This window comes from Grampus griseus (genome assembly GCF_964374135.1).
Source record: "Grampus griseus genome assembly, chromosome: 4".
Taxonomy (NCBI): domain Eukaryota; kingdom Metazoa; phylum Chordata; class Mammalia; order Artiodactyla; family Delphinidae; genus Grampus; species Grampus griseus.
The window spans coordinates 101,060,958-101,087,794 of NC_138997.1; the positions used below are offsets into that span (position 1 = coordinate 101,060,958).

Here is a 26,837-nt window from a genome sequence, read left to right on the forward strand (position 1 = left end):
CAGTTGCCAAGACCACACACTCGTTACACTAGCTGGTATTTCTGGGTCTGGCCCCTAGCATGGAACCTTCCAGCTTTCCTGCCCCTGTGCTCTGAAGCAGGCTCTGTGTTTGCTTCCTCCGCCGCGGATTAGGCTGAGGGCTTGCTCTAAAGCCTTGCAGCCTCTCCTCCAGGGGAGCTGCCGGTGCAGGCGGGCTGCAGGCATTAGTGACCCCGCCCCTTCTCTCCCTGCCAGGGATGGTGCTTTGATCGACTGACCGTCCCCCCCACCCACAGCCGAGAAGGTTCTCTGCCACCCTTCACCGCATGCCAACCCAGCCAGAAAGCCAAGGATTCCGCAGACTCAGACCTCGCCACGCCTCTACTGCACAGAAACGCACTCCTGTCTTCCCCAAGGCTTCCAGAACCTCTGAAGAGGGAGGTCCCCAGTTCTGCCTCATGTTTGGGGCATCTTGCTAGCTATGGCCCTTCTCCTCCGCTTCCTGCTGCTGCTGGGGCTTTACGGGGACACCATGTCAGAGGGGCCGCCGCCATCATCCGCATACATTCCTGATGGTTTGGAATTTGAATTTCCTCCAACGAGCTATGAGACCAGAGATTCTTATGAAGCTGGACCTACTGGCATCCTCTTTCAAATTGTGCACATCTTCCTCCACATGGTGCAGCCGAATGCCTTCCCTGAAGGTAAGTGCCAATGGCGGGACAAGATACAGTATGTCTCCAAACATACTCACGGGCGCACACACAATATTGTTTGTTAATGACAACACGATCAGTGCAGAATATATTCCGTATATTAAAGTATGAGATTCAAAGTGATTGAATTGCAGAGGAGCAGAAAGTATTTAGCCAGAAGTTAAGAAAAATAAATAGGTTGTTAGGAATGTGATGATAAGAAAATGAAATCAAACTGTGTTGCCATGTTGTTTTTCCAATTCTTTATCCTTCTTCCCCTCTTCTTTTGTTTTGTTTTGTTTTGTTTTTTGGTTAGAGTATTGAATTGTTCTCAAGTTCATACCAAAGGTGGAAGTTAGGGTAAAAATGCAAATTCTCTGTCATCAAACGAGAAGTTAATAATGACCTCTCATGGCCATTGAAAGTTACAAATTTAACTCTCCTCCACCCACCGCAAAATGCAGTTTTGACACTGCTTAGGGTAAGGCCAGGGCAGACCATACCTGTTACCTGGGTAACTTGTTTGCTTCAGGTCTAAGAGTTTGAGTGTGAAGCCAGGAGGGAACATTCATGGCATCGTGCTGTTGTTTTGTGTGCGTACTCTCTGGCCTCACCACTGCGGCTCATCTGTACTCGGAAGTCTTCGGGGTATGTGTTTTCAGGAGTGGGATTATGAAAATTCAAATGGTCTGTGGGAATTGTCTGCTATTAAGGTTTGGCAGTCTAAATTTTTATTGATGTAATGTTAGATCTAGCTTAAGCTTGTTCTTTAAACTACAAAGATTTGAATATTATCATTGACTACTAAACATTATAAAATTTGTAGTAATCTTTATCATCTTCCTTAGCTGGCCAGCCATCGTTCATAAGCAGATTATTTGTGTGTGTGTGTGAGAGAGAGAGAGAGAGACACACACACACACACACAGAGAGAGAGAGAGAGAGAGAGGATGTATTTAGTGAACTTCAGCACCTGTTTATATTACGGGCAGTTTACAGATTTTCTTAATATATATTTACATAGAATTTTTTACATTTATTTGTCTCAGATTAAGCAATTGAAACAGTCTGAAGTGTAGTTTTCAATTTTTTGTTAGTTTAAATTTCGATTCAATGAAGTAAATCTCCCTGAGCCCTACTGTCACAGAAGAGAGTCCTGAACAAGTACTGCTTACTGTTTATGTCGCTGCTTAAAAGACTAAATTTGGAAACCCAAAGGACAGAAGTAGAAAGCAAACTGAGTTTATTTATTCATGTTGAATACAAATTCACTATTCTCAATATCTTTTTGTTTACTTTTGGACTTGATGTAAATATAATTGAATAAATAAACACCTACTAGTGTTTTTAGTCTTGGTTTCTTTGTCTTTTTATGTAAAAAGCATAGAATTCAGTTGTTTAATACGAATTTACAGTGACTTCTTTAAAAAGATTGTGAAGTCTCCTGTGTCATTCTAAGGCAGATCATGTAATTAATCCTGTAATCTCTTTCCATATGTCGTTTTATTTTTCTCCCTCTAGATTTCATATGAAGGCTTCCTCACACTTGTTTCACAAGGGAAAACAGTATCTTTAAAGGTCTTCATTCAAATGATCAGGTTAAAAGACATCCTGCTTCCGATGCATTCTAGGGTTTTCACCTCCAACATCATGATTAGTCTAGAATTTAAATCCTAATGTAATCTGAGGGTGTTAGCCTTGCTTGTCCCTTGACCTTCGTCAATACTTACTACTTCGGAGAAAGAAATTTCCAGAAACAGACCAGCACTACCCCTTTCAGAAAAAATTGTCAGGTTGCTAAGAGAATATAATACTGAATTTAGCAGGTGACGTCTTGGTGTGTTGGTTTTCTTCCACCATCCCATTATTCATATTCTTTCACCCAGTTACTAGGTTTCGTAATAGCCTCAAAGTGCTCAAGAGGTGCTTTGCAACATAAAGGACACTATGAGGCAATCATGTTTTTCGTGTTTTTTTTTTTCCCCTTGGCACGTGACTTTTTTTAAAAAAATTGAAGTATAGTTGATTTACAATGTCCTGTTGGTTTCAGGTATACATCACAGTGATTCAGTTATACATATATATATATATATTCTTTTCCCATATAGGTTATTACAAAATATGGAGTATAGTTCCCTACGCTATACAGTAGGTCCATGTTGGTTATCTATTTTATGCATAGTAATGTGCATCTGTTAATCCCATCCTCCTAATTTATCCCTCCCCTCCCCTTTCCCCTTAGGTAACCATAAGTTTGTTTTCTATGTCTGTGGGTCTATTTCTGTTTTGTAAATAAGTTCATTTGTATCTTTTTTCTTTTTTTGAGCCCACATGTAAGTGATATCATATGATATTTGTCATTCTCTGTCTGGCTTATGTCACTTAGTATAATCTCTAGGTCCATCCATGTTGCTGCAAGTGGCATTGTTTCATTCTTTTTAATGGCTGAGTAATATTCCATTGTATATATGTACCACATCTTCTTTATCCATTCATCTGTCGATGGACATTTAGGTTGCTTCCAGGTCTTGGCTTTTGTAAGTAGTGCTGCTGTGAACTTTGGGGCCACTGCATTTCATGAGCACCAAAACAGAGGCCGATGTCTTGATAATTGAAGATGCAAGAGAGAGAGAGAGAGAGAGAAAGAGATAGATTTATATGTATTAGCTTAACTAAATACATCAACCAAAGCAGGTGACTTCAGGATGAGTCCTCTGTGGAGTAACATCTTCACAGAAGATAATATCCCACAGGTCTGTTCTTTCACGTGAGAGAGAAGTTTTGAGTGCACAGTCCCGGTGCAGGAACAGAAGAAGAAGGGACGGCCCTGGAGCCTCGGCTCCTTCTTTTCATGCTATCATTGGGGAGTTTTCCACATTTACATCCTGTTTCCAACCAAAATGGAATACCCAGTTTTGCATTTGGAACTCTCTAAAGAGAAGCCCATCCTGGTAAATACAAGATGGAAAGGTTTTGTTTAGCTGTGGCTTGAGACAAAGGCCTATTCCTGGATAGAAGAAAAGATTAGCTTAGATTAGACCAGGCAGACAGGTAACTACAGCTCGGCAGAGTGTGCTCTAGTACCTGGTGGGTATTTCATAAATCCTGCCCCGATCTGAAACTGCAAGGGAGATGTGGTGTCCTGGGCTTGGCTCACTAAGAAGACAGTGATGGCTTACATTAGGGGGGAATCGTCTGTCCATGCATTAACCTAGAAAGGGTGTTGAGGGCAGGATGTGTGTGTGTATGTGGCGGGGGTGGGGGGCCATGGGGGGAGCTGGGGAAAGAGCATTCCAGGCAGAGGAAACGGCATGTCCGTGGAGTGGAGGAGACCGTGGTTCATGGTGGACCTGTGAAGTGCGTATTCGTGGAGTAAGTCTGCCAGGGTTGGGGAGCCAGAGCTGGAGGACCCTGACTGGCAGGCCAGAGAGTTCTGTAGCGGGAAGGAAGCTAAGGCAGCATGAGCACAAGTTTCATTCACTTGACAAGCATTATTGAAAGCACTGCCTTCTGTGGTGCACCTTGCTGGGTGCTATGAGCCAGTGTGGTAGTGGACTTGGGTTTTGGGAAAAGAATCTGACAGCAGCTGATAGGATAGGTCACAGGGAGGGTGAGGTTCCTGCAGTGGTCCAGAGGGTGGTAATAATGAACTCATGTGGGTTGAGGCAAAAGTAATGGGGGAAACAGAGGCAGAGTCCATTCTGTGTCCAAAAGACTTGGTTTAAGTCCTAGCTCTTGCCTATTACCTGCAAGGTGATCTAGGCCAACTTAATTTTCAGAGCCTCTGCTCTCATAGATGTAATGTGACTCTAATCATAACCCACTCTATAGCTTTTATCTGTGAGGCTTAAATAAAATGATGCATGTAAAGACGATGTTTAAAACCATGCCTGAAAGGCACAGAGAAAAATCCTCAGTAAACGTGGCTGCTCTTAGTATTATTACTCGAGAGGAAGAATTGACCAAATTTGACGCCGAAATTGGTGTCTCGAGGGATATAGGAAAGAAAAGGTGTCTCCAGGAGGGATCTTTACAATGTCCTTGCTGCTGCTTCCTCAGCAACACTACATGGAGTTGCCTTGTAAGAAGCGACTGTGTTGCTTTTGAAGGTAAGTGGGTTGTGTCTCCCCAGCAAGCCCCACAGCAGCAGAACTGGCTCTAGAAGCCAGGATTTGGATGTAGCGCTACTTTACCAAGTAGTCTTTACTCCCACAAATATATCTGCATCTCGTGGGTTCTTGTTTCTTCTCTGTTCTCTCCTCCCCTCCCCAGCATCTGCTGTAAGGCACACTGTGCAAAGTGTTAGCTCATTTGAATCTCCCAGCAACTTTGAGAGGTAGATGATGGAGGTAGATGGTGGTCTTATTTCTATTTATTACATCCCCCTTTACAGATTGGAAAACTAAGTCAGGACAAGATTACATGTTCAAAGCACACAACTAGCCCCTGGCAGATTGAGAACCCCCTGTCTCCAGGACTATTTTCCCTGTGTTCTACAGCTTACTTTGTGGGTAATTGATTTCCTTTTTATTTTATCATACTGCTTTTAAAATGATTGTGAGTTACCATGAAAAAATAGTAATTTTTGCACATTGAAAGTGTACATTGCATAAGATTATCTGGTGTGAATGGTGAGCAGTGCCTTTTCCAATTTGGGGTGTCTATGATGAATTTGGCATAAATCATGACCCAGGTCCGAGCCTTTTTAATGGAACAGGTGTAAAAAAGGTCTCCTCAGCTTTTATTTTTTTATAAATTTATTTATTTTATTTATTTTTGGCTGCGTTGGGTCTTTGTTGCTGTGTGCGGGCTTTCTCTAGTTGCGGCGAGTGGGGGCTACTCTTCGTTGTGGTGCGCGGGCTTCTCACTGCGGTGACTTCTCTTGTTGCAGAGCACGGGCTCTAGGCACGCAGGCTTCAGTAGTTGTGGCACGTGGGCTCTAGGCACGCAGGCTTCAGTGGCTGTGGCACGCAGGCTCAGTAGTTTTAGCTTGCGGGCTCTAGAGTGCAGGCTCAGTGGTTGTGGCGCACGGGCTTAGTTGCTCCGCGACATGTGGGATATTCCTGGACCAGGGCTTGAACCCGTGTCCACTGCATTGGCAGGTGGATTCTTAACCACTGTGCCACCAGGGAAGCCCTGCTTTTATTGCTATAGAAAATTTCTAAAATCATTTTCCACTCTGTTTTGGCATATTTTTAAATTAGATTTTAGGATGGTTGACCTATTTGTAACAACATTTTCTGCTAATTTGATTTGATCCCGGGAGTTGGTGGGTCTGGGGGTGGAGCTGGGGAAGTGGTAGAAGTGGGGAAGAGGGAAGAGTTCAGCTTGGTTTCCTCAGACTTTGAGATGCCACCAGGATGTGATATTAACTGAGAGTCCTTCTGTTGCAGGTAACAGAAACCTATCAGCAAAGGCAATCAGAAAAGGGGTTTATCAACAGCAAGGTCCTACGGTATAGCACAGGGAACTATATTCAATATCTTGTAATAAACCATAATAGAAAAGAATATGAAAAAGAATATATGTATATATTCTTTTATATATATATGTGTGTGTGTGTGTGTGTGTGTGTGTGTATGTATAACCGAATCACTTTGCTGTACACCAGAAACTAACACAACATTGTAAATCAACGATACTTCAATAAAAAAAACTTTAAAAAAAAGGGGTTTATCATGAGGACTCTGGGTTACTTCATGACGCTCAAGGGGGTTGGGGAGGGGATCAAGCCAGCAGGGACTCGACCTGGCTCCCATCTTGGCCTCTCTCTGCCCCGTGGCCTCTTCATTCCTCCTCCTTCCCATCCCCCTTTCTGGGTTCTCCCATCCTGTAATCCTCCTGGTGGAGAGCTAGGCTGCCAACGTCATAGGTTTCAGGCCAGCTTCCTGGAGAGCAAGTGGCTGGGCATTCTCTCTCTTTTAGTCCCAAGTCTCAGTTCTAGTCCTGCCCAGGGCCAGTCGCCAACCACGGGCCCTTCAGGTAACCGTGGCTACAGTCCCACCTCGTGCCTGGGCCGGGTGCTGTGAGCCTGGCACTGTGAGGCACTGCTGGCCCTGTGGCATCACGGGCAGGGAGGTGGTTTCCAGAAAAGGGGTTGTTGGACGGACAGCCCAATAGGTGTGTCTGTGCCAATGTCCACCTAGAATTAGGATGTTTTATTATATCCAGCACCTGTGTGTTCTTCCTTAATCAGACAGAGCCAGCACTTGTCTTCTTTATATCACGTGACTCAGGTTGGCAATGGGCCTGGACATAAATAAGGTCATGGAGGGAAAGGACTAACATTAGTTGATCCTGTCTCCCCAGTGTCACTCACTGTGCTGGGCAGTCTACGGCTGTCATCTCTATGCATCTGAACAATTAGAACAGCAAACAGCTGGTGTGTGCTGGCTCTCAGGGATTGGAACAACTCAGCAACTCTGTGAGCTTGGGGCTATTAATCTTGTTTTACAGAAGAGGAAGCTGGGGTTCAGAGAGCTAACTGACTTGACCAGGGTCACAAAACTAGCCAGTGGCGAGCCAGGGTTTGAATTCAGGCAGGCTGGGTTGATTGTCCAGGCTCATAGTTGCCACTTGTATTTTGCTGATAAGGGAAGTGAGACTCAGGGAAGCTAAGGGAGTGTTCCAAGGTCACACACACTGATGGCTAAGGGACCAAGCCAAGGTTTGACCCAGAGCCCTGTGATGCCCATGCCTGGGCTTGTCTCCCCTTGTGCTCCCTGGAAGGGGGCGTGTCTGGAGACTGTAACAGGCACTCCTTTAATCCATCTGATGTGTCTTCTGCTTCATAGTACAGCTTCCAGTGCTAAACTGAACAATGAGTCCTGTTGACTGTATTTTCATAAACTTGTCCACAAAGTACTGAAACGTGCCCCTGCCTTCCCGTAAGTGAGCGGTAGAGGTAGGCTGTGCCCTTCTGGAAAATAAACGTGCGCCAGTGCCGTGAAAGACAAAAGAAGGAAAGCTTCCTGGTCTCCAGCGATGATGTCCTTTTTGAGGTCTTCAAATACATGCAGGAAATGAGAGATTAAGTATGAATGTAAATAAAGAGAGGCCACCCCAGCAGCTGCTGGATGAAGCCCATGTGGTATTAGACATTGCTGTCTACTGGGTGGAAGAGAAGTTCCAAAATGTACACTTGGAGAAGCAGCTGTCCAATGTGGTCTGGATGGGGCAATGCTGGGGCAGAAGCATACAGCAGGAGGGACATTACAGGAGGGGTGGCCTGAGGCAGGCTTGCCACGTGCCCTCTGCTTGGCTGGGGTCTAGATTCGGAAATGAGCCCAACACCTGAGTGGTAGTGATGAGCTTGCTCTCTGGAGCCTCTGCCTGGGTTTGATTCCTGGCTTCTATGTTGACGAGCTTTGTGACCTTGGGCAAGTGACTTAAACTCTCTGTTCCTGAGTTTTCCCTCTGTAAAATGAAGATAATAATAATAGTACTTTGGGGATCATCATAATATTTAAATAATATTTATAAAGCAACGAGGACCTTGTCTGATAAACTAAATGCTATATAAGTGTTTGTTAAGTAAAATATGAATGTATAAAACCCATATTCATTGTAAGCTTTTAAATTCATCTTATGTCTTGATGATCACATGGACAGAAGAGCAAGTATTTATGTGACTCCCACCGCACTGGTTTCTTAGGGATGCTGTAACAAATCATCACAAACTGAGTGGCTGAAAACATCAGAAATTTATTCTGTCATAGTTCTGAGAACCAGAAAATCAAGATATTGGCACTCAGGGAGGCTGAAGGCTCTAGAGGAGAATCCTTCCTTGCTTCCTCCAGCTTCTGGTGTCTCCAGGTGTTTCTTGGCTTGTGGCTGCATCATTCCAATCTCTGCCCATCTTCACATCTGCCTTCTGTGTCTCTGGCTCACATCTCCCTTTGCTTTCTCTTATAAAGGCATCTGTCACTGGATTTAGAGCCCATCCTATATCCAGTATGATCTTATCTCGAGATCCTTAACTTAATTATATCTTCAAAGACCCTTTTTCCAAATAAGGTCACATTCATAGATTCCCGGGGTCAGAACTTGGACATATCTTTTTGGGGGCAACCATTCAGCCCATGACACCTATTACATACTTCTTTAGTTCTTCCAGAGAATAGCTCAGAGATATTAAGTGATGTGTCCAAGGTCATATTTCTGAAAAATGATGGAACCAGATTCAGAGCTGATTTGTCTGATTCCAAGTTCTTGAATTTCCATCCTGTAAGTATGTAGTGAGCTAGACCTGTTGCTGTTTGGCAGAGATGGCGTCGACTGGGTTCCCCTGCTCTCAAAAGACTGACCTTGAGCACAGAGACCTCCACCTCCACAGTCAGCTATGATGCAGGAGGGCTGGTCCATGCTGACTGTCCGGCATGAATAGTGTGCTCATGGCTGTCGAGAGGAGGGATTAGTCACGATGGGGCAATTGCAGAAGACTTCCTGGAGGAAGGAACATTTGAACTGAACTTTACGGGTGTGGAAGAGTTCAGGAAGCAGAGGAGAGCATTCCAGGTGCACAAGCAGAGGCCTGAGTGATGCAAGTTGAGACAGGAGCTTGTAGGATGTGGCCTGGTGAGCAGTGAGGCCAGAGACCTGCATGTCCAGGAGGTTGTCAGGCCATGAACTTGGGGAGTAGCTTGTGGGCAGATGGCAGACAGGCTCTGGAATGTCAGACCAACGTGTGCATGGGGTTCAGCAGACAGTGGAAAGTGGGCATCACTCAGTAAACCTGTAACCCCAACCAAAGCTACAGGAAGGAGGCTGTGGAGGGGTGGGGAGTGGGGTATGCATTGTCTGCTGTTTCTGGAAATTCTCATGTACACTTGGGCACTAGTGACCTAGCTCAGTGTTACTCCAGGTGTGGCCTTTGGACCAAAAGCATCAGGCATCACATGGGAGTTTGTTACAAATGCAGATTCTTGGGCCCTACCTACTAAATCAGAATTTCCTATTTTTTTAATTTAAAAATATTTTTAAAACTTGTATGCATACAGAAAAGTGCACCTAAACCTACAGCCTGATGGCTTTTCATAAACTGCACATATCTGTGCAACTAGGCCCCAGATCAAGAAAAAGAACAGGCCCCCAGAAGAGCACTCTCTTGTTTCCTGGTTACTGTCCCCAACTCATCCCAAGGATAACCCTCTCCTGCTTGTTAATAGTGTAGATTTGTTACGCCTGGTAGAACACAGTAGTGTGTTCTCTTTGGTTTCTGGCTTCTTTTACTCACCATTTTATTTGTGAGATTCATCCATATTGTTGCATGTAGTTGTAAATATTCACTATTGTTGTTGTGTACTGCTCTATCACATGAATATACCATAATTTATGTATCCATCCTACTGGATTGGCGTTTGAGAGGTTTCCATTTGGGGCCTGTTTTAGTCAGCTTGGGCTGCTGTAACAAAATACCATAGACTGGGTGGCTTAAACAGCATACATTTATTTCTCACAGTTCTGGAGACTGGAAGTCCTAGATTAAGGTGCCAGCAGATTTGACGTCTGGTGACAGTCCTTTTCCTGGTTTGCAGATTGCTGCCTCCTTGCTGTGTCCTCACCTGGTGGAGGGAGAGAGGGTTCTTGTCTCTTCCTCTTCTTACAAGGGCACTAATCCCTCCACAAGCCCACCCTCATGACTTCATCTAAACTCATAACATCCCAAAGGCCCCACCTCCAAACACCATCATACAGGAGGTTAGGGATTCAATATATGAATTTGTGGGGACATAAACATTCAGTCCATAGCAGGGCCTTTATACATAGTGCTGCAATGAAGATTTTCGTACGTGTTTTTTGGTGATTATATATACACATCGCTGTTGGGTATATACCTAGGAGTGAATTGGTGGGCTGTAGGGTAAACATTTTTTCACCTTCAGTAATACTACCAAACAGCGCTCCAAAGTGAGTATACCAACCAAATCCTTAAACATTTTTTTTTTATTATGGAGAATTTCAAGTATGTGCAGAAGTAGAAGAGTCTGATGAGCCCTCACTTACCCACCACCCTGGATTCAACAACTCAACTCATGACCAATCTTGTTTATTTCTACCTCTACCCACTCCTTTTACTCACCCCCTTCATTTTGAAGCAAATCGCAGTTTTTCTATCATTTCCTCTGTAAATATTTCAGTGTATTTCCTTAAAAGTAAAGACATCATGCTGTTACACTGTAGAAAGTTAGCAGTAGCTCTTCAATATAATAAAATATTCAGATTTCTCGGTTGTCTCATAAATGCAGTTTTGTTTTTTGTTTTTTTTTTCGCTGTACGCGGGCCTCTCACTGTTGTGGCCTCTCCCGTTGCGGAGCACAGGCTCCGGACGCGCAGGCTCAGCAGCCATGGCTCACGGGCCCAGCCGCTCCGCAGCATGTGGGATCTTCCCGGACCGGGGCATGAACCCGCGTCCCCTGCATCGGCAGGCGGACTCTCAACCACTGCGCCACCAGGGAAGCCCAGAGCTCTGGATTTTTAGTTTGATTTTTTTCTCCCCAGACTTTTACAGCTTTCTCACATGTACTTCATCCAATGGACTGGCCTTTTCTAAGTCTTTATAGAACATTAGACTTAGTTTTCAATGCTCATTCTTTTTATGTTCATATTTCCTCAGTTTGTGTAATATTTAATTACACATTTGTATAATATTTAATTACTTATTATAGATAAGGAGGCAGAAAGAAGCTTGGGAGCAAACCCAGTATTATGGGTTGAATTGTTTCCCCCTGAAATTCATATGTTGAAGTTCTAACACCCGGTACTGCAGAATGTGAACTTCTTTGGGGGTAGGCTTGTTGTAGATGCAATTAATTAAGTTGAGGTTAGACTGGGGTAGAGTGGGCTCCTAATCCACTTGGACTAGTGTCCTTATAAAAGGGGAAATTTGGAGACAGATCTGGACACAGGGAGGATGCCACGTGAAGATTGGAGTCATGCTGCCACAAGTGAAGAAAGTACCGGAGGCCAGGAGAGATCTAGGACACATCCTCTCCTAGAGTCTTCAGGGGAGCACCTTTCACACCCCGATTTTGAACTTCCGGCCCCCAGAACTGTGAGACAATAAATTTCTGTTGTTTAAGCCATTTGGGGTAACAGCTCTAGCACACTAATCCACCCCGGAAGTGAACAGGTGAACTGGTGTTTGCAGAGGGCCAAGGGTACCCAACAGAGGTGGTGATGGTGACTTCATGGTGAGGGCTGGTATACAGCCATGTTCTCTGAGGAAAGGAGTTGATGGCTGGGTCATCTGATCAGCTGCAAAGTGGGGTTTACCTCCCACAGCCTCCACTGTACGTTTGAATAGTCACACTGTCCTAGCCTTTAATTCATGAAGATTCAACTCTATGTGCTGAAGAGTAAAAAAAAGAGAAATAACTTGAATAGTACAAATATTTCTTTCTACTGTTGTACAACTGCATTATGTAGTGTGAAGCCACCTCCTCTGTCAGAGCTTAAAAGTTGTCACTGCTTGCTTGAGACAAGAGATTTAAGGGACTTCCATGAATAATTCTTTTTTGCCTGCTTTCTGTTCACTGCATTTCCTGCTTGACCTGAGGACCTAACCCCCTGGAGATGAAACACCTCATTCTGTTGCTTTCTTCCTTCCACTTGCCTTTTGGCAAACTCCCTTTGTTTCTTTAAAAGTTTCTTCATGTGATACCTATTCTGGAGATCTGGTGGCTCTCAGCGCATCATTTTGTCTGTGCTATCTGTGTCATTTATACACTTTTACTGTTGCGTGTTTAACACTGCCTTTTAATAGTTTGCTGTCTTAGATTGTACACTTATTGATGCCAGTAGTGCCTGGCACATTGGAGATCCTTCATAATCTCTTGCTTTTGTTTTGATATTTTTGAACTTTTAAAACTATTGTACTTTCTCCCCTAACCACTACAAATTTCTTTCTCTATTTACTTAACAAAGGTTGAACATTTGCTATGTGTACTTTCTTGAAATACTAGTGTCACGATGATATCACCAAACTATCATACAGTAAAACCTGCCGGGCAGTGAGCCCTTCTGAAAGAGCATGTTGCTCTGCTTTTAATTTTTTTTTCTAGAATTTCCCTTACTGTCAGATTTTTGAATTTTTTTTGTTTCTTTATTGTCAGCTGTTAATTTATCTCCGCTTTCTTCAAATCCTAATACTTCACTTTGTACACTTCAGCTTATACAACTATCTCGGTGAGTTGCAGTGGGTGGCTTCACTTTTTCCTGTAGAATTCAAAGTGTATTAACTTTGCGACAGCTATTTATATTTCAGAAACTTAAACTTTATTACCAAGATTGCTGCTTTTTTTACTTGCATGGGAAAACTCAAGTTTATAATTCTTTAGCCAACAAGATTACCAAATTTAACAGTAATTAAATATCTATGAAAAGCTCAAGGGCAAGAAATAGCTGTGATGTGAGGAACATCTTGTGTGATTCAGACTAAAGGTGACAAGGGCTTCTGGGGATACCTGAACAGAGAAGGAATAAGTATTGGATTAAATCTGAATCATCAAGGGACTTCCCTGGTGGTCCAGTGGGTAAGACTGCATGCTCCCAATGCAGAGGCCCCAGTTCGATCCCTGGTCGGGGAACTAGATCCCACATGCTGGAACTGTGTCCGCATGCCACAACTAAGAAGTCCACAGGCCGCAACTAAAGGATCCCATGTGCTGTAGCTAAGACCCAGCACAGCCTAAATAAATAAATAAGATAAATAAATATTTTTAAAAAAATCTGAATCAGCAAATGAGTCCAATTGTATACATTTGTTTCTTGCTCATTATTTATTAAAATAAAACTACATTTATTTTTAATATAAAAACAATATACATACATACAAAGCAAATAACATTTTTTCTCGCTTTTTTTTTTTTTTTAATTTATTTATTTGGGCTGCGTTGGGTCTTCGTTGCTGAGCGCAGGCTTTCTCTTGTTGCGGCCACCAGGGGCTACTCTTCGTTGCGCTGAGCAGGCTTCTCATTGTGGTGGCCTCTCTTGTTGCAGAGCACGGGCTTTAGGCGTGTGGGCTTCAGTAGTTGTGACTCATGGGCTCTAGAGCGCAGGCTCAGTAGTTGTGGTGCAGGGGCTTAGCTGCTCGCAGCATGTGGGATCTTCCCGGACCAGGACTTGAACCCGTGTCCCCAACACTGGCAGGCAGATTCTTAACCACTGTGCCACCAGGGAAGTCCCTCTCACTTTTTTTTTTTTTTTTTTTTTTGCGTTATGTGGGCCTCTCACTGTCGTGGCCTCTCTCGTTGCGGAGCACAGGCTCCGGACATGCTGGCTCAGCGGCCATGGCTTATGGGCCTAGCCGCTCTGCAGCATGTGGGATCTTCCTGGACCAGGGCACGAACCCGTGTCCCCTGCATCGGCAGGTGGACTCTCAACCACTGCGCCACCAGGGAAGCCCCCTCTCACTTTTTTTAAATTAAAAAGAATTTATTATTTTTAAAATTTATTTTATTTATTTACTTATTTATTTTTGACTGCGTTGGGTCTTCGTTGCTGCATGAGGGCTTTCTCTAGTTGTGGTGTGCAGGTTTTCTCTCTCTAGTTGAGGCGCGTGGGCTCAGTAGTTGTGGTGCGCGGGCTTAGTTGCCCCGCGGCATGTGGGATCTTAGTTCCCAGACCAGGGATATTACCCGCGTCCCCTGCATTAGAAGGCAGATTCTTTACCACTGGACCACCGGGCAAGCCCCTTATTCTTATTTTTTAATAAATACATTTATCCTGAAATGCGGGGTTCTCATTTTTAATTTCTGGTAGTTTATAATTTCAGTTTTGATTTCCCCCTTTATCTACATTGGCTAAAACCAATTGAGGAATTGAGAAAATTTTACTTTTTTGAAAAGGCATGAATGACAAAGAGTCAGTATGAGTTGTTAGAGTCTACTTATTTAAAACATTACCCATCTTCCCCTGTGTACTACTCTGCCATCCGCCTGGGCTTTGTCCCGAGCTATGTGGGCTGCACACCTGGAGTGATTCCTGGTGAGTCTTCCCATGCCTCTCCCCTCCTTGCTTTCTGTGATTGTGCAACGAAATATATCCCTTCAGCTACCATTAGGGTATTGTAGAGGTGGTTAATCACATCTCAGAGTTTCCTTTCGGTGAGAGCACGTGGAATAAAATATTCCTTCTAGTTGAAGTTTTTCCTGAGCGATTGGACTGAACGCTTCTGGGTGGCTCCTGGGAGATTTTAGAACGGTGGCTCCCCCTTCAGGCACAGGTGTAGGACACAGGTGTGCCTCTTGCTTCCTATGTTCCTTTTCCACAAATGCCAAGTGCATGTGGAGTGCCTGCTTTGGGGGATGGAACCACGAGTCAGATGGCCTCCACCTGCATGGAGCTAAGGAGTTTCACCTTGTGTCCCTGGGCTTCCTTTTCTTTTTTCTTCCTTCTTATTTATGTTATACATATCCCAGTAAGCCTAGGTAGAATAGGAATAAAAATTTAAAATCCTAAAAAATAAAACGCTAATTGGAAAAGGCACATAGACTCCAATGTTCCTAGAAGCATTGTTTACAGTGGCCAAGATGCGGCAGCAACCTGTGTCCATCAACAGATGAATGGGTAAAGAAGATGTGGTGTATAAATATGTGTGTGTATGCATATATGTATATATATACACAGTGGAATATTAGCCATAAAAAATGAAACTTTGCCATTTGCTAAAACATGGATGGACTTGGAGGGCATTATGCTAAGTGAAATAAGACAAACAGAGAAAGACAAATACTGTGTGATCTCACTTACATGTAGAATCTAAAAAAAACAAAACAAAACAACAAACTAGTGAATATAACAGAACAGAAGCAAACTCACAGCTAAAGAGAACAAACTATATAGTGGTTACCAGTGGGGAGGGCGGGAGAGGGGTAATAGAGGGGTAGAGGAGTGGGAGGTCCAAATTGTTGGGTGTAAGGGGCTACAAGGATGTATTGTACAACACGGGAAATAGAGCCAATATTTTGTAATAACTGTAAGTGGAAAGTAACCTTTAAAACTGTATAAAACATAAATAAAAAATTTTAAAAATTAAACAATAAAATCCTAAAAGCCAAGTTCTTCTTGAGTGGGATTTAAAAAAAAAAAAAAACCTAAATATTGAATCATTTAAAACTAGAAGAGAGAGGATGGAGACGACTCCCAGGGCAGTAGCTTAGGTGAAAGAAGTCTCTTCATCCTTTCAAGTAGAGTGATGACTCGTTTATAGGAAGCAGCTTGAGAGACGAGCTTCTGTTTCTTAATTCTGTGGGAGGAAACTTCAGAGTCCACAAGGGCAGCCAAAAGGTGGGGACATAATTGTTTTCTTGTGTTTGACATTTCTTTAGCATTTATTTCAGGAATCCATCAGTCCTGTATTATTGTTTTAAAATATTTAATATTTTAATAATTTAATTGATATATCCTGGGAAGGGGAGGTTGTCTATGTTCGAAAATCCTATTGGAGGTTGGCTGACCCAGAAGCTCGGCCTCATGAGATTTGGACAGCAGCCTTCTGGGAGGGCGATTGATTGTGACGTGCTCACTGAATGCCACAAGGCTACTGCGGTGTAAAGTGACTGAATACTTGGGAAGCTTGCAAGGAACTGCATTTCTTTAAAGAGCCATTCCAGATATAACTTGTGCAATAGAAATAAAGCAGAGTAGAAATGAACGTCTACTCTGAAATTAACAGCTGACTTCAGAAATGAGTGCTTCCCTGCAATAACAGGGACAGACAAGTCTCCCTAAAGAACCTATTTGCTTACAGGTAAATCCACGTGTTCTACTGTGAGCATGTGTATCAAATCTGTCCACTTCCCTCTGTCAGGACTGTCCTCCCCCTGGCGGAGGCTGTCTGTCACCTGGACCAATGCAGATGCCTCAACTTGGGGAAGAGAATGGGGAAGGGGGTACGCAGTAGCCTCAAGGACTGTAATAGTTACGGCAGCTGCCTCTCCGCTCTTTCTGGAACACACCACACGATGTCCTGCTGCACACCCTTGGCATCTGACTGTTCTCTTTGCTTGGACCGTTCTTCTGCATGGCTTATTCCTCATGTAACTTGGTCTTTGCTCAAATGTCATCTCCATCTCTGGCCACGCTCTCTAATTTAGGATCCCTCTCCCTAGTCCTTACGTTGTTTCATTTTTCTGTGTGACACGTTTATTGGTATTCTAGTAAACATTTGTTATCCTTTTTATCAGACTAAATATCTTAAGGGCCGGGATTCTATTCTGTTCACCTCTTCCATACCGTATCCCCAGAGCCTGGGACAGTGCCTAGAACGTACGTAGCAGGTGCTCATTAAATATTTGGTGTGTGCATAAATGGATAAACTCTTGCACACCTCCCTACCCTGCCCCTGCTGGCCTGTTAGTTCCTAGAAACTCTCTATATGCTCCTTCCTGGCAGTGGCGTCTTTGCACGTGCCTTGCCTTTCAGCCGGATGTTCTGCATCCTCTTAGTGGGTGGCTAGTTCCTTCATATCTTCCAAATCTCTGCCTGTGTTTCCTCCTCCGATGGGGCCTTCCTGACAAACTACAGCAAGCCGTCTCCTTGCTTTTCCTTCCCCAGCTCAGCACCCCCCAATCATGCTCTCAGAACCGTCTCATCTTCACTCTGTGAGCACCCACAGTGCTGTGTCATCAACCTCCCCTTTCTCTCCTCTCCCGTCTTGATTCTCTTCTGGCAAAATCCCAAATCTGTCTGCACCGTTTTCTGGTTACTCCGTCTTCTCATGACCATATCAGAGTAACTAACTGCTTCTAGAGAACGTTGCAACTGTGCCGACAGGACTTGCTTTAAATGTATATCCACAGATCTACAAACACACCACACTCCTGACAGAGTAAATGCCCTTCCTATTTGCATACTTTCTCTTCTGTTTCTCAAATTTCTACCCTGAACCCTCCTCCGTCAGCCAGTGACCTCATACTTCATGGAGAAAATGGGTGGAATCACATGAAAACTAACTCATCCCTCCGTATTTTTATTTCCAATTTTTCACTAGGCTTATTCAGACATTTAGAATTCTTTTCCCCAAATGGAGTCAATAGTCAAAAATATCATTCTAAGTTTTGGAAAGAATTATCAATTTACCAGAAGGTCCTGAAATAGTTTATGCCACCACCAGTAATGTGTCGGGAATTTTTTAAGGTTGAATTAATTGTGTCTCATTACTTTCATATATATTTCTGATCACTAGTGAAGTTGATTGTTTTCCCATCTGTTTCCTTTTTGAGGAGTTTGTCAAATGTCTGTCAAATGCCTTCTGCCTAATTAGGTAGCAGAGTCACTCTTTTTAATATTGATTTCGTGTCAGCAGCTCTCTATACGGAAACCCTTTGCCTAATCTCTTTACTGCGAATTGGCATTAGGCCATTGGTGTTAGGGAACTTGTCATTTAGGGACGATCGTCTGGTCAGAAATAATCATCCAATTTCATACTTCCATTTTATAGATGAAAAGCCTAAGACCCAGAGACAGGAAGCTTGCTCATTTCAGACCGTACAGCCAAATGGGAGCTGGCAGGACAGGGAAGCAAGAAGGAGGGCAAGGGGAATGGTTGGTTGGGAGGGAGGTAGTGTCTGCTTCGTTGTTGCCAATTGGGTTCCTGGTACTTGGAGAACAGCAGGAGCCTTGTTGACTGAACATGCTATGGCAGACAATGTAAGTGAGTAGTTTATCATTTTTGGTCCTGTCATGCATTGCAAGCACAACAGACATACTTTTATTTGTATCTGTTTTCAGGTAGAATATGTTCATATGAAATATACAGGAACAAAAATTTTACAAAGGGTCATAAACAGAAATTTTAAAAAGGGTCCATTCTCCACCCAAAGAACAAAGGCTGGTTTTCAGATTTTTTTCCCTGGGCAAAGATTTTTTTGTTATTGTTTTTATATAGCTAAAGTCACCCTATATCTCCATATAGAATGTAAGCATAAAGTTATGACCTAGAAGAAAAACAAAAAGATATTTAGATCATCTGGTTTCAAACCCACTGGTCTCCTGGGTATGCAGATTATCTAGAACTGACTGTGCTTGAAGGTCTAGTCATTTTTTTATTATGATAAATGAGACTTAAAATAATAGGTTGTACATTTAAAGACCAGGCTCAATTAAGAACTTAGAGCTGGAGAGAAATCAGATTTTGTCTGATGTTTAGTGTACCATTGGAATGGCTGGGCTTTTAAGGTTCAACAATAATGATGATTTGGGATCTTGTTTTAGTTTGTAAGAAGTCTTTGATTTCCCAACCCCACCCCCTTTAGAGCTTAATAAAGAAGGTGAGGTGAGGGCTTCACTGGTGGCGCAGTGGTTGAGAGTCCGCCTGCCGATGCAGGGGACACGGGTTTGTGCTCCGGTCCGGGAAGATCCCACATGCTGCGGAGCGGCTGGGCCCGTGAGCCATGGCCGCTGAGCCTGCGCGTCCGGAGCCTGTGCTCCGCAACGGGAGAGGCCACAACAGTGAGAGACCCACCTACCGCAAAAAAAAAAAAAAAGAAGGTGAGGTGAAAGACATGCAGGATTTTCTTTTTTTTTAATGATTTACTTTTTTTTAAATTTAATTTTTATTTTATATTGTAGTATAGTTAAGTTACAATGTTGTCTTAGTTTCAGGTGTACAGCAAAGTGATTCAGTTATACATATACATATATCCATTCTTTTTCAGATTCTTTTCTCATATAGGTTCTGTAACAGAATATTGAGAAGATTTCCCTGTGCTATACAGTAGTTCCTTGTTGATTATATATTTTATATATAGTAGTGTGTATATGTTAATCGCAAATTCCTAACTTATCCCTCCCCTCACCGTTCCCCTTCGGTAACCATGTTTGTTTTTGAAGTCTGTGAGTGTGTTTCTGTTTTGTGAAGAAGTTCATTTGTATCTTTTTTTAGATTCCACATATAAGTGATCTCATATGGCATTTGTCTTTCTCTTTCTGACTTACTTCACTTAGTATGATAATCTCTGGATCCATCCATGTTGCTGCAAATGGCATTATTTCATTCTTTTTTATGATTGCATAATATTCCATTGTATATATGTACCACATCTTCTTTATCCATTCCTCTGTCAATGGACATTTAGGTTGCTTCCATGTCTTGGCTATTGTAAATAGTGCTGCAGTGAACATTGGGGTGCATGTATCTTTTCAAATTATGGTTTTCTCTAGATACATCCCAATAGCTGGATCATATGGTAGTTCTATTTTTAGTTTTTTAAGGTACCTCCATAGTGGTTGTACCTGTTTACATTCCCACCAACAGTGTAGGAGGAGGATTTTCTTAAAACAAAATGTAACAAAACTTCTTAAGAATAGTGCCATGATTGTATTTCTAGATTTTTTTTCAAGGAAAATGTTCTTGCCTAGAAGAAGTTAGTTTATTAGATCTGATTTAGGTGACTTGTTTAGGGCATGAAAGTTTTACTGAACACCTGTCACAGATGCATAACACTGGGTTAGGGATTATGAGATTTACATGGGAGAGAGAACATTTCCTACTTTAACAATCTCCAGTAGAGGAGACAAAATGCATTTATAGAGAATAAATAGTCCAGGGGACCTGTAAGCCAGTGGATCATTCAAGGTCACAAGTGGGTGATGAGTTGTAGGTATTTAGTGACAAGGATAGGAGGGTTTTTTGTTTGTTTGTTTTGTTTGTTTTGTTTTTGTGGTACGTGGGCCTCTCACTGTTGTGGCCTCTCCCATTGCGGAGCACAGGCTCCGGACGTGCAGGCTCAGCAGCCATGGCTCACGGGCCCAGCCGCTCCGCAGCATGTGGGATCTTCCCGGACCGGAGCACAAACCCGTGTCCCCTGCATCGGCAGGCAGACTCTCAACCACTGCGCCAGCAGGGAAGCCCAGGAACTAGAATTTTTAACTTGATAGTATTACAGATTCTGTCTTTTTGCGGTTTTTTTGGAGAGTGTTGGGAAAGGGGTGGAAGAGTATGTCAATGAAAGAACTTTGTTTAAATTTTTTTTAATATTCTCTTAAAAATTCAAGTGAGATCAAAGTATATACAGGAAAAAAAATCCCCCTTCACTCTGCTCCTGGTTCCATTCTCTGCCCCTCATTTGGGGGAGGCCATGGTCAATAGCTGAGCCTTCTGTTGTCACATGACAGAACAAAATGGGGTGGTGTTGATTCCCATTCTCATGGGAGTGTCTGTGCGATCACGTGCACCTTGGTGCAGACCAAAAAATGCGATTCAAACATCCTCAAGGCCAGTGTTCCTTAAATGAACAGCAGAGACAAATGACGCTTTCCAGGAACGTCTTAGGGGAGGAAACAAACCCCGGGACTCCACAGGTACCTCGGCCATGTTGCCTGCCTGGATTTAACAGTGGTGGCAACACAGCTGCTGGACCATCTTACTCTCAGGCCCAGCGGCCCCCTCCCAGCCCCGTCCCGTCGTCAGGGAGGCCACAGGGCCCTGAGCCCTTATCCGACTTGCATCTTGGTCAAGGATTCCGAGCTGCAGGAGCCCCCAGAGGTCTCCCTGCTCCTGTGCAACGTGAGAGCCTGCTTCCTCTAAAAGCACTTGACATGATTTAAGGGCCAGCCCGCCCAGTCACGGGCTTGGCTGCATGTGGCCTAACAGGGAAACAGAATCCCCCGGCACGGATCTGTGCGAACATGTGGCCGGCGGAAGGCTGCAAGGGCCAGACTGGTCCCAGATGCTTTTCCAAGCATTGCTTCCTGTGCAGCATTTTTCTGAGCTCTTTTCTGGAAGAGCGAGTGAGTGCCATCATGAATTCTCATGCAAGCCGATGTGTGTCAGTCCTGCAGGGAAGCTCCAATCAGTTAAAGGAGGACTGCACAGTCACGTGCTGACAGCTGAAATGAAGGGAAAAACCGCACCAAGGGTGATCGAATTGTATTTTAAATACAGGAAAGGGGGCTCGCCCTCTGGAATACTTGATTATATACTTGGAGGCAGGGAGCATACTTTTGATAAGTTCTAATAAACCCAGCTTGGCTTCCAAATGTCTGAAGCATCAATCCCTTTATTAAAAACCAAACCAAAGGGTTTAGTCATGTTGATGGAGGAGTTGAACAGCAGAAGGTAGAGCTCCGTGAAACTGAAAGGTACAGGACTGTGGCTGCCTGAAGGGGTTGTTAAAATGCATTCTCTCGGGTTTCCCTGGTGGTGCAGTGTTTGAGAGTCCGCCTGCTGATGCAGGGGACACAGGTTCGTGCCCCGGTCTGGGAAGATCCCACATGTCGCGGAGCGGCTGGGCCCGTGGGCCATGGCCGCTGAGCCTGCGCGTCCGGAGCCTGTGCTCCTCAAAGGGAGAGGCCACAACCATGAGAGGCCTGCGTACCGAAAAAAAAAAAAGCATTCTTTCAAGTACTAAATTTGGACAGACTCATTGCAGCCGCTCCAGAAGGATATGGTGAACTCCAGGACCTGAGGCAGTTGCGTCGTTTGGGTCCCCACATCCTCACCCATACCAGCCAAAGGAAGATGTGAGCCAAGGAGCGGGTGGGTACCGTTCATTCCGATGTCAAAGGACAGCGAACATATTTAACCAAACCAGGCGGCTCGAAGATGGGCTTGCTAAAGTACATTCTTCAGAGAAGCAACACTTAACCTTGCGAGCGACAAACCAATTTAGTTCTGTCGTTTTTGATGGAAATCTTTGCAAAAGGCATATATTGATTTGCCTTTTAGTTTTGCACACACCAAACATAAGTTGATTTGGGGGGTTGCTCAGGGCCATCATTCAAGGTCGGTTGTCCTCAGAGACGACGTGTGATCTCCTGTCCTCGAATTAACTGGACCCCGATGACTTGGCTGGGGACTCAGGCTGTCAGGAGTTGCCATGCCACTAATGGTGGTGACAGGGCCGCTCAGATGCGCTCTGCTCCAGCACAACTACGGGGCATACCCATTCTATGGGGGAACATAGCTGGCGTGGCTGAGTCATGGTTAGTCTTCTGTGCCCACTTGGCCAGGCTGTGGTAGCCAGTGCTTTGATGAAATGCTCATCTAGGTGTTGCTGTGAAGGTGCTTTGTAGATGTGGTTCACACCTACATGTGAACCCTTTCAGTGTAGGGGATTACCCTCAATAATGTGGGTGGCCCTCATGCAATCAGCTGAAAGGTCTTCAGAGCAAAACCAGATTTCCACAGGAAGAAGAAATTCAGCTTCAGGACTGTGACGTCAACTCCTGCCTGAGTTTCCAACCTGCCCTGAGATTTCCAACTTGCTAGTGCCCGCAGTTCCTTAAAATCAGTCTCTCTCCTTCTCTCTTTCCCTCTCCATCTCTATCTCTAGCTGTAGCTCTAGCTCTGTCTCTGTCTCTATCTCTATCTCCATCTCTTCTATCTCTGTCTCTATCTCTGTCTCTATCTCTATCTCTGTCTCTATCTCACCACTTACTGGTTCTGTTTCTTCAGAGAACCTGACTGACAGAGGCAGTTATTCCCAAAGTTTGGGGATGAGGGTGGTGAGTAGTGTGTAGCTGGAGAAAATTCTAGCCCTCTCCCCATTCCAACCACTGAAGAATCAAATAAGCAAGGTCCTTCCATTTTTCCTGAGGCAGAGTTTATGATCATCAAGTTCTTTCTCTGAAGTAACCGCGTTCTGTGTAGACAGTGTCCCTCTGTGAGCCCATGTGGCCATTTTCATCTACCCTAATCTTGTGACTTGGTGATGGGATGGTTGACACAAGTCTGCCTCTAAATAAGTGAGGAGCTTTTTTGCGGGTTTTTTTTTTTTTTTTACCTTGTATGCTATCTTAACTCACCTCCATTCGAGCCAGTGGACTGATATCCAATAAAGGACCTCGGCTTTGCATCAAATGATGGTCAAACATATTTGTATTTATATACTTTAAGTTAAAATAAAATGTCTAAGGCATGAGTCTCTTCTTTTTATTTTTCCACTAACCTGTCAGCTATCAGAACAGATCACACCTACTGTGCTAATGCAATGTATATTTAAACATTTTCCATGCAATGAGTTGGCTCCTTAAACATTTTTCTTGATTAAAAGGTAAACTGAGTCAAATTATCCAAATAACCAGAAGTTTCCTAATTTGTTTGAATTAGTGAGATTTTCCTGTCAAGAGAAGAATCAAATTTCATTTTAGAAATCAGAATCAGGAAGCTCTAAAGCATAAAAACAATCCACAGAAAACCTAGATCAAAGAGAGAAGACAAGCTTCAACCAACTGCAGTGGAATACCTCTGTCTGTAATCCAACATAAGATCTCTTCCACATGGGGCTCTGGTGAAAGTTCTAGGGACCACATACAAATTATGTAAATGTACATTTTCACCAACTACCTTTGCATCTTGATTTATTTTTTAAATTTATTTTATTTATTTATTTTGGCCGTGCTGGGTCTTTGTTGCTGTGCGCGGGCTTTCTCTAGTTGCGGCGAGCGGGGGCCACTCTTTGTTGCGGTGCGTGCACTTCTCATTGCGGTGGCTCCTCTTGTTGCGGAGCACGGGCTCTAGGCGGGTGGTTTTCAGTACTTGTAGCATGCGGGCTCAGTAGTTGTGGCTCGCAGGCTCTAGAGCGCAGACTCAGTAGTTGTGGCGCACGGGCTTAGTTGCTCTGCGGCATGTGGGATCTTCCTGGACCAGGGCTCAAACCCGTGTCCCCTGCATTGGCAGGCGGATTCTTAACCACTGTGCCACCAGGAAGGCCCTGCATGTTGATTTAAATCTGCAGTCTCCTCCAGAAAGAACAGCCTGGACCTGTTAGCTGGTGCTCACAACCCATTTTACCAGCCACCCTGTGCACATAACTCTTGGAGAGGGTACCAAGATCTTACATCCACTTAGTCTTAACTCCTTATCTGATGCACGTTTCCCCGAGAGTAGTTTACGTAAATAGTTTAGCACTAGAGACATGCTTGAATTCGTGGTTTAAACTGATTATGAACATATGTTTTGTAGATGAGGAAAATTCAGTTGGTAGTGAAGCTTTTGAAAGGCTTATGAACCTATCAGCTAAGCCTATTAATGACTACCAAGGCTTTATAGACCCATGGATGAAGAGCAGGCAGCAAGGGTGTTTATCTGAGCTATATTGCATTGCATTTTGTAGTGATTTTTCTGGGTTCAAATGCCATTTCATGCATCCTTTTATGAATACAGAAATTCTTTTAAAAAAATAATTTTTTAAATTGAAGTATAATTGATTTACAATGTCATGTTATATATATATATATATATGTATATATATATATATCTGAACATATATATTGTTTTTCAGATTCTTTTCCCTTATAGATATTACAAAATATTGAGTACAGTTCCCTGTGCTATACAGTAGGTCCTTGTGATTATCTATTTTGTATAGAGTTGTGTATATATGTTAATCTCATCCTCCTAATTTATCCCTCCCCCCTCTTCCTTTTCAGTAACCATAAATTTGTTTTCTATATCTGTGGGTCTATTTCTGTTTTGTCAATAAGTTCATTTGTATCTTTTTTTTCAGATTCCACATATAAGCGATATCATATGATTTTTGTCTTTGACTTACCTCACTTAGTATGATCATCTCTAGGTCCACCTATGTTGCTGTAAATGGCATTATTTCATTCTCTTTTGTGGCTGAGTGATATTCTGTTGTATATATCTACCACATCTTCTTTATCCGTTCATCTGTCGATGGACATTTAGGTTGTTTCCATGTATTGGCTACTGTAAACAGTGCTGCAATGAACACTGGGGTGCATGTATCTTTTTAAATTATAGTTTTCTCCAGATATATGCCCAGGAGTGGGATTGCTGGATCATGAATACAGAAATTCTTATCTTTGAATGAAGATGTCTTTTAAAATCCTGGTTTATGTTAGTGCCATCCTGTTGGCTTCAGTAAGTCTTAGTCTGCTATGTTATTTATGTGTATACTTGCTCCTGAGAAAAGTGAGTTTGCCTTTGTTTGGTCAAAGCTAGCAGGTTAGGCTATTTGCAGAGGAGGCTTGCAATGGAAAATGTTGGGGGTCTTGATTGGCTAAGGCTTTTTTAGTTAGGGTAAGTGACACCATTTGCTATAACAAACAAGCCCAAATTTCGGTGAAAAACATTTCTCGCTAACAGCTCAGTCCAATGTAGAAGTGATGGAGTCGTGAGGGCTGGGCACTCTGTAATGGTTCCGTCATCCTATTGGGCTTTGGATTTCACCACTGGCTCCTCCAGTGGGTGATAGGTAGATGGGTCAAGTGAGCGACCATCAAGGGTCTTACAGGAGGCTGTAGAGGCCAGGAGTGGAAGTGATGTGCACGCCTGTCTACCCACATTCCACTGGCCAGAACTCAAGTCACGGGGCCCCACCTAACTGCAGGGGGGCTGGAGAATCAAGCCGTGGGCCAAGGAGACTGAGGCCACACATGGTTCTGCTGAGCACTCATTTGGTGCCACAGGCTGAAGAACTGGAGAGGGCAGAGCAGTGAAGCGAGTGCGGTACAAGGGTGGAGGTGAAGGACAGACGCCAACATTTTCAGGTTAGTGTAACATACTGAGCACTGCCCTAAACGCCCTTCTCAGGGCAAAATGCCACTAGCTCTTCCACACCCGGTGTCATGCCAGCACATCCAAGAAGTTCACACTTTTCAAACTGTCTAAGTTTGTGTTTTATCAGGACTTGTCAGGCATTCCACTTGGTTTGCCTACCTGCCCCTCATCCTCTCAGGAATTTGGTGTAGACGGAAGTCTGTTGTGCCTGGAAAGAAACAATTAAAGTTATGTTTTAAGTAATGTTTAATTTACTAAAGTTATGTATTTAGAAGCCCAGTGTTGGTAGGACTTTAAATTGAACTTGAATATTGTTTTATTCTACTTATAAAACTAATAGCTTTAGTAAAAATGTGAATAATCTCTTTCACTTTGACCAGTGTTGATTTAATGCACAAATTAACAGATTAAGTCATTCTTAGTACAGAGACCCCCAGACCCTGTGAGTATAAAAGAGTGCCACTGGGGGTCAATGGGGGACACTGTGGGCATCTCCACAGGGGGACACTTAACACTATTTATGCTCTTAATTAATCACATTTCCAGGTAAACACTTTAAGTGCCCAAGAGGGCTAACTCTGTGTGTGGATAATTTTTTATTAATAAGAGTTCAAAGTACAATAACAAATTTAACCTGATATTTAGGAAAAAATAATGATTCACCTTCTAACATTTGTTCATATAGAAAAACC

At 43.4% G+C, this 26,837-nt stretch overlaps 1 protein-coding gene across 1 annotated transcript in view; it reads left to right on the plus strand.

The window, feature by feature from the left end:
• Window positions 1–460: 460 nt before the first annotated feature.
• Window positions 461–26,837, plus strand: part of PROM1 (prominin 1) — a gene marked incomplete at its 5' end in the record, with an annotated part of 91,246 nt that continues 64,869 nt past the window's right edge. Inside the window, one exon of the mRNA XM_082653572.1 lies at window positions 461–683. Coding sequence (XP_082509698.1) covers window positions 461–683 — 223 coding nt within the window. The remainder of the gene's footprint in view (window positions 684–26,837) is intronic.